At 37.5% G+C, this 8,631-nt stretch overlaps 1 protein-coding gene across 2 annotated transcripts in view; it reads left to right on the top strand.

Annotated features, from left to right (window-relative positions):
• TMEFF2 (transmembrane protein with EGF like and two follistatin like domains 2) overlaps positions 1-8,631 on the top strand; it is a 284,713-nt gene that overhangs the window by 269,000 nt on the left and 7,082 nt on the right. Inside the window, exon 10 of one of the 2 annotated variants that reach the window (XM_072418852.1) lies at positions 1,135-1,280. The exons of the other annotated variant lie outside the window; for it this stretch is intronic. Coding sequence (XP_072274953.1) covers positions 1,135-1,276 — 142 coding nt within the window. The 3' untranslated portion in view covers positions 1,277-1,280. The remainder of the gene's footprint in view (positions 1-1,134; positions 1,281-8,631) is intronic. 2 annotated transcript variants of the gene reach the window in all.

The following is an 8,631-nucleotide window of genomic DNA, read 5'->3' on the forward strand; positions in this document are numbered from 1 at the left end:
GTACTATTTAAATGTTTTTGTTACATTGATCTGAACTTTTTTTTGTTTAAGATTGCACTTAATGAAGTGTCTTTTTGAACATATGCAACAAATACCCACATATATGCCCTAATAAATCCATAATGAACCCACTCAAGTGTACATGCACCTTGCCAATTTACCATCCTCCCAGCCAATATGTCATATTAGCAAACACTGCTCTTTAGGTCCTAACCTAGCCACCAAATAATTACATCACAACGCCCTGCATGCAAGACTACCTAAAACAAATGCAACATTTTTTGATGTTAGCAAATATCCAATACACCTCTGTTTTCAAAATATACTTATTTGATTTTAAAACTGCAACCAGATGCAATAATCAATTGTTCAAAAATGTTTAATTTTTAAACACTTTTACAAATTTAAATACCAACCCCTAAGATACAAAAAGATAACCTATTTCGGAATGTTTGCAAGAATTTGTTTGAAAGTTTGACATAAACAGGGCGAGCATGGTCAAAGTTGTCTGACTCCACTCAGTGTTTTCTGCAGTTTTATGAAGGGAACACTGGGAAGGACACCAGAGAGTCCATGCCATTGCCGTAACCACATCACAATTTACTAAGCTGAGCATCCGTAGTAATCCCTCGTCCTAAGCTGTATGTTTTTATATAGGATTCTGAACAGTAAAGCGTTTGGCTAAACTTTACAGTGAAGGCTTTTATTTTTGTTATAGGGGGCTCACTATTGAGCAATGACTTTATGCTGTTGTCTTGTCTGCCATGTGTGGCAACAGATCCTACAATCCGCCGCACTGTTTGACAAATTCAAGTCGTGTCAGCATCTTTTTTACCGCCAATTTCCACACACCAAAAATGCAATTTGCAATAAGTTTTAATAAAAGAACAATCCCCTTCCCATCACACTACACCTGGGCCAACCATCAGGACATTCACTTAGTGGACCGTTATCAGAGTTCTTGGTTATCCACTGCAGCCAGAACGCACACAAGTACCCAACAGGGCCAGTCGGTGTGTTTCCTGAAACATGTGCTTTCTGCATCACCAATCACATTCAAATTTCCATGCACATTTGAATCTGATTGATGGCTGTGAGAAACATTTTAGTAGTGACATTTTTTTTTTACATCAGGCTTTCTGTATGTGAGAGGCAGCAAGGAGGGTGTTCCAGCATCAAAAGCAGGTGCGTTCCAGCATCACCAGATTACCGACAAAAGGGAATAGGGTGGACTGGTGCAGTACAGCATTGCCTGGATGAAAAACTGAAGTACTGAGCAGGTAGGCTGTGCTCCCTGTGCATCTAAAGGCTGATATTAACAAAAAAAGCTGAAGTGTACATTTTACACTGCAGTACCATGCCATACACCTTTCACATTTCTGTGCACTCATGAAATGTTTTTTCTAAATAGTATTGACATTTTATAACAGGAAGTATTAGTAGTGTAAAAAAAAGTGTGTTTTTTAATGATGTTAATGTACAAAAATAGTTTGCAACACATTTTATTAATATTTCACATTGCCAAAAAATTCCATCCCACAAAAGTATTTTTAAATGCGGGTGGAATCACAGGATTACTTAATTATGGTCACAATTTAAAAAGGCAGCTTGTAACAGGTTATGTAACGTGTATTTTACACATCAAAAATTGCTGCTGAAGACAGATTTTTTTTATATACTATATATGCTGTTTGACTTCTATACTTAGGAACACTCAGCTGAGGATTTTACACATCTAAGGCCACATTTGGAGGCTTTACAACCTCAGAAAAGGCACCATGTTGAGACAATATGGTGCTAATTTTGAGGCACATATCATCTTTCTTTTTCATTAATTCCATCCATTTTGTAGTAGATAAAAAATGTATTCATTACTACTATTATGATCACTTTTATACTACTCTTTGACAGTAGGATTCAATTTCAGTAGCAATCCAATGCACCCCAAGGCAACACACTTAAAGTACACGTGTTGCATCACACGACGTGTTGGCATTAATAGGAAATGTTTGATCTTTGGTTTATTTTAGAACTTTGCCAGATCCAAGCACCGAGTTGCATTGGACTGCATGGATCTGAATGGTCCACAAAGCCATGTTTATCAGTATACCTTGTATTAAACAGTTACTTAAATTATTAAATGGTGTTCTGTAAGTTTTAAAGGAACATACAAAAAATCAAATTAAAATAAAAACAATCTAATCTGCTTTAACAGGGAAAAAAACACTCTTCCTGACCTTCCTTGTGAAACTGATAGCTTTCCACGTAGCCATTTACCATGCCCCTTATGTCATTTTCTTCAAAGAATTTCTGCAATGTTCCAAAGATGATGGTTTATGACAACTTACCTACCCATGTTTCTATCAAAAAACAAACATTTTTAATCTAAATATGTTTTTCCCCATTATGTTCTTAGTTTCTTATTCCTCTAATTAAACCCCATCTATTATCAGCAGTTTACTCTGTGTCCTACAGATTCATTTGAATAACCTATTGGGATAATAATGGACATTCAGATTAATTAATCCTATAGTCATCAGTACAGGAGGATTTCCAGGGCTGCATTCATTCATGCAGCCCTGGGAATCTTGTGTGCGGGATCCCCGGCACTAGAGGTTAAATGGGGACAAGTCTCCCCATTCAAAACGCTTGAGTGACATCAGGATTTTCCTTTCCTTAGCCAATCAAGGGAGCACTAGAGGTTTTGAATGAGGAGACTTGTCCCCAATTAACCTCTAGTGCCGGGGATCCCACACTGGGATGATCAATAAATGCAACCGTGGCTGCATTCATTGATCAGCACAGTCCGCAATTTTATTTTTTTAATAAAATTTGATCTCAATTGGTAAATTTACAATGGCCGTTCTCGGTTACATTTTCGGTAAGTGAGAACAGACGAATTCGCCGCTCATCCCTATCCACCAGACATCCCAAGCAATTTTGGTGATAATTAAACCATAAAAACTACAAAATTCTGTCTTTCCTTTTGACAACAGGGTAAAATGTCAGCTGACAGTAAAAATGCCTCTAAAGAGAATCCTAGCTACTTTTAGGGATAGTTTATGAAATTTCCGATGGGTGAATTTGAAGGGCAAAATGTAAGCAAAGAGAGAGAGGTGAACCTGGCAGGGAAAATAAAAAAATTTACAAAAATAAGCTCATAGATATTTAAAAATAGGGCCCTAAAAGTGTCAGGAAAATTCCTCCCTCAAGCTCTTCTGTTACTTTTAGTCATGTCATTCGTTTCTTTACATTTTCTGCACAGAATTACTTGTAGATGAATGTGGCATTCCAACACAAAGTCAATTCCATTGCTTTGCTTTATTGTTCTTTATTGATCTTATTAATCTTTTTTTCTTTGTAAGATGTCAGAACCTTCTAAGACATATGTTTAACCAATTGATTATTTGGAAAAATCTTCCCAAAATGAATGAAGATAAAGTTTGATTTGATTTACACTTAGCTTCTGTTCTGGTGGCTTCTTATCACTTTCTTTCTCAGTAGCAATGGTCACTAAGAAACATAAAGAGGTTGAACCTCCCCAGCATAGACACAAAAAGCCAAAAACATACTGACATCGTGGGCCTGATTTATTAAACCTCTTCAATACTGGAGAGGATAGACTTTAATGAAAGAACGTGGGTGATCCAGCCAACCTGGTATACATTTGGTCCAGTATTTAAAGCATTTTCCAGCAAATAGCAAATGCTTTATAGGTGTGCTGGATCACCCATATTCTCCCATGATAAGTCTATCTTCTCCAGTCTTGGAGAACCTTCGTAAAGCAGGCCCATTGGGTTAACCCTAACTACTTTATTAGAAAAAAGTTTAGCCTTTGGACTTTAATGCTACCAGAGTTTGGTCCCAATAATTACTGTAAATCTTCTGCCAAGTCTTCACACAGCATCTTGATCTTTCATTCCATTGTAGATTAAGCAGAGCACCTGAAGAAAAAGTTGTGCAGTATCAAAATTTGTAATAAATTGTTATTTAGGTGGGGTGTCATATGTTTTTTGTTTTTTGCTTTTTAAACCTGTTTTGTGGCCTTTGATTGTTTATTGCAGGAACATATTTAAAAGCATCAGAGAACAGTTGTTGCAACTTAACTTGTGTTGTAATAGGAACAGCAGCAATTATTATTGTTGTTGTTGTTCAAAATGTATTATCAACAATACAATAACAAGTTTTCTGAGAAATTTACTTTAATGGAAAAATATATTGCAAGGTGTCACAAAGTCAATATCTCAAAAAGAATCCACTTTCAATGCCGCCTCCTTGATTTTAAACAAGTAAAAAAAAAATATATATATATATATATATATTTCAGAGCAAACCCTAGTGTTCTTAGTTAATGCGAAAAAAGAAAGAAAGAAAACAAAAAAAATCCATAACTCATGTTTAACTTTAGTTAACTTTTGTACTCACTAAAACCTTCTTTTTTTTTTATTACCTTCAAATTGACTTATACCTAAGGCTACGAACACACAACTGCAATAATTATTGTTGGAAATTAATAACTAACGACCGTTTGATAATTGTTAACAAAAAAAGGACATAACGATGCCGATGAACAAGGGATGTCGCCAGAAACGAATGACCATCCTGGCGGATCCAATTCTGGCAATGATCGTTCTCTATCTATAGTGTGTAGGGTCATGCAGTGATTGTGGATGGTTATGCGCATGCGTGATGAACAAACGTTTGTTGCAACACACTACAGCGAAATATATATATATTTATATTTATATCGTGAACATATTCTTTTGCATCACTCAGAGCCGGTATTTCTTGTACGTCACTTCCTCCAGTACACGTCACTTCTTGCATCGTTCAAACAATCGTATCTATTGTGTGTACATTATTGATTGATTATCTTTGAATGCTCATATCGTTACAGCATGTACAGAATTGTGCACTGTATGATCGTTCAAAATATTGGTAAATAATCATCGATCTGTCGTTCGTTTTCTAATGACAATTGTTGCACATGTGTACTAGCCTAAGTCTTGCCAGCACCAAACCCTCCATGCCCTCTACCCCATATTTTCTCTTTTATTATTAAATACAAAGAGGATTAAATCAAAGTGTTATTATCAATGATCATCAAATGAAGAATATGTTTTTGTTTTTTTAATGTAATATCTTTCAGCCATTAAAAACACAAAATAAATTAATACCAATATGTAACTAACAACAAAAACAATTAAATTGGGGGGATAATATACCCATGGAGGTACCAGTCAGCATGTTTATGGTTTTTATTAAGTTTTTTTTCAGTTTTTACTTTTAATTACAGAAAAAGTTTATTGCAAGGAAGAGAAAGTAAAAACAGTTATTTTAATGTAATCTAATTTTTTGACCAACAAGAGAATATTTTAGTAGATGGACCAGCAGTTATCAAACCCGTAAGAAGGGTCAAAAGTATGACTGGTGTCACACTTACCTCTTCCACGCTAAAGCTCAGGCGCCTCTCTCCTGAGCATGAGGGCAATGCTGACCCTGGGCGTGCCTGCTCTCCCAATTCTTATCAGTTTCACCCATCCCGCCGGCCAATCAGGAAATAGCCTCTTAATTATCCCTGGCTATTTAGCTAGCTCCTGTGTCTCCCGTGTCACCTGTGCCTCCTGTCGCTTCCAGTGTCTCCTGTTTCTGCGGCGGCCCCCGTGTCACCAGTGTCTATTACCTGGATTTCTGGTTCTTGGCCCCTGGCTTGTTTTTGACCTATCTTGCTTCCTGCCTGCCTTGACCTTCCTTGAAAATTCTCTTGTCTAGTGATTTGGTACTGTTCATCTTCCTGCCCACCCTGGTGTGCCCAACGACTGCAACCTGGCAGTAAGCAGCAATGCAACATCCTTACCACTAGAGGCTCTGGAGAAGACCTGGTTACTGCTTAGACTCTGCACCTTGGTCCTTCTCAGGGCTCACACCACCTCTGTTCAAGCTTTAGCACCCCTTTGTGGTCCTGTCTCCTCAAGCGTGACAACAGGTAGAAACTGCTGGACTCTATCCTTAATAATATCCACTTTATCAACAAAGATGTTAAAAAAACAGATGTAATAGCATAGAAATAAAATAATAGTTTTCCATTACATTACCATGCAGAAAAATATGTTAAAATCATTGTTGTATCCATTTGATTAATGACTAGAACACTAAAGACAAAATATGTATTGTCTATTAGAATATAAATGCCTATTGTAGCACTGTACATAGAAACCAAGTGTGCTGGCAGGCCAACTGTTGTAAAACATTAATGGCTCTCTTGAGATCTGTATACATTAATCCATATACTTTATTTTCTTCCTAATGCATTATGTGCTGTTCAACCAAGCAAGCCTTATCAATGTTCACTGCTGAATAGCTACCAACCTGTGATGACAGGGAACATTTTCTAAGCAATATACCTTTCTACTGTTTCTAGTTGAGTGAATTTTATACTTCATTTGACAAACTTCTCCACCGCACTGCAATGCCTTGTAATTTATTTTTCATTTGTTAAAGGCATATCCCATTTTGTTACCTATCCCTAGTGGCACTTTTAGTGACATACAGTTCTGTTCTGTTTTTAATTTGCCAGAAGCAGTTTACACAATAGCTGCCGGGAAGTCAGGTCACATAGATAGCCACTTGTCTAGAGTGAAAGTATTAGTTCTAGAAGCATTAGTACCAAACATGTCAACCTGTTGGCTGTCAGCCTCTGGCATAATAATTGTTACAGGATTTAACAAAAGAGGCAAAATAAATAGAAAGTTGGAGGAGTACACTGTGCTACATCTCTACATGTCAGTTGTAGCTTAAATGAAAGTATAAGGTTTGTTTAATAATTATATTTATAATGCAGTTATGAACCTTAGTTGAATTACATTTATTTTGCTACACACCATGTATCATCAAAAGTTTTACTTTTATAAAACTATTTTCTCTTTTTTTCCTTATACTTTGTGTGACAAATAGTGGATGACACAATGTATGTGTGATAAAATGGCCATTTGTAGTCTTTTGTATGGCCATTTGTAGCGGCAGCAGCAGGAGGGAGACAGCGACAGAAAGTTGTCAGTTGTCTATAAAAGATGGTTATAGGTGGAGGATAAGCATGCCTTGTTCACAATCCAGATTTTGGAGTGCACTGGCCTGCAAGGGAACAAACAGTGGGGTAAGTAAAATCACTATTTGCTACACCCCTAGACCAGCAGTTGCCAAGCTTTTCAGTCCCTGGGACCACTAAAATTACATGCACCGTCTGGAGCCAGGTGTCACTCAAAGAGGCCGATCCCTCCCCCATAGTGACGTCATGATGCTAGAACCCCGCCCACTCTCCCATCACGTATCTGAGCCTGCCCACTTCCCTGAGCCTGGGATTTGTACGGGGGACATGGTCTGGCCAGTGTGCCCCACCAGAGGAGTCCTTCTGTTTACCGCGCTCGGGGGAGCACCGGCCAGAGCCACCAAAATTTTCTGATCCGCAGACCACTGGTTGGCGACCGCTGCCCAAGACAAAAACAAGCAGTTACCCCTTTCAGTGTAAAGGTAACCCCATGGTATGAGAATGTTCCTTTTGAACATGTAATTTGCCCCAAAGATGATTATTTTCTAAATGCATATGTCATGTAGGTAATGAGCTATAGAACGCTCAGTTATGGTTCCTTACCTTTGCTTACCTTTAGGTTCAGTTTTGGGCAAATAGTTAAAAAAAAGTTTAAATAACAAAATGAGAACTGATTTATGTGCTAAAGGATTTGTATATTCCCATCATGTACTGGGATGTACACAGTCAGTCCCTCTCACAAGCTGAAATTACTCTGAACGTCTGCAGAACAGCCAGCTCATGGCCGCTCCACCTCCTCATTCCTTACTACTCCTTCAGTAGATATAGGACTGTTGCTAGGGATAGCAGGAATTAAGGGGGTGTATATATATTTTGTAAATGTTTAAAAAATGTTTTCTTTGAATAAATGTTTAATAGAAGAGACTCAAAAGCTACCAGGCAAAGAGATAGTATAATAGGCCAGTAAAAATATTTTATGTTTGAGCTAAGTAAAGAATTTAAGTAAAGTAATCTTTGTAATCTTTGTTATCAGGGCTTATATCAATCACTGCATGTGTTTATCATACATTGAACCTTGTTTTCACCTTCTGCAACCACTTTCTAGTCTTATATGACACCCTATGTGTCAACCATTCTTCCAGAATCATTGAAAGTAAACACCAGATGCTCCTGAAACATTTTATAGGCATTTGGTAAGTATTCTTATTGGCATATTTGACTTCTAGTGATGATTTTAGGAAACATAGGAAAGGTGCTAAATTTGTTGGCAGCCTCCAAATCAAAGTACAGGAATGTATACCGAAATTCAAACACTTCTCATAAATGTCTACTAATATTTCTAAGACTGCCTGTGATCCAGTAATAAGTATCTCCAGGCATCCACCGCTAAAAAGCCCCCTAGTTGTTTCCAATTACATAGTTACTGCAAATTCACTGCAGTATTTTACCCAACATTGCAGGTGTTTGCTCTCCTTCCTCAAGTGGTAGGTATTCTCCATAGGTTTGGCCACCACCATGATGTGAGAACAGTAGTTTTTTCGGATGTATTGTAAGCCAGGCCTCCGTGGGGAGCCAAGTAAAAACAG

The sequence above is a fragment of the Pyxicephalus adspersus genome, chromosome 7 (assembly GCF_032062135.1).
Source record: "Pyxicephalus adspersus chromosome 7, UCB_Pads_2.0, whole genome shotgun sequence".
In the NCBI taxonomy this organism is placed as follows: Eukaryota; Metazoa; Chordata; class Amphibia; order Anura; family Pyxicephalidae; genus Pyxicephalus; species Pyxicephalus adspersus.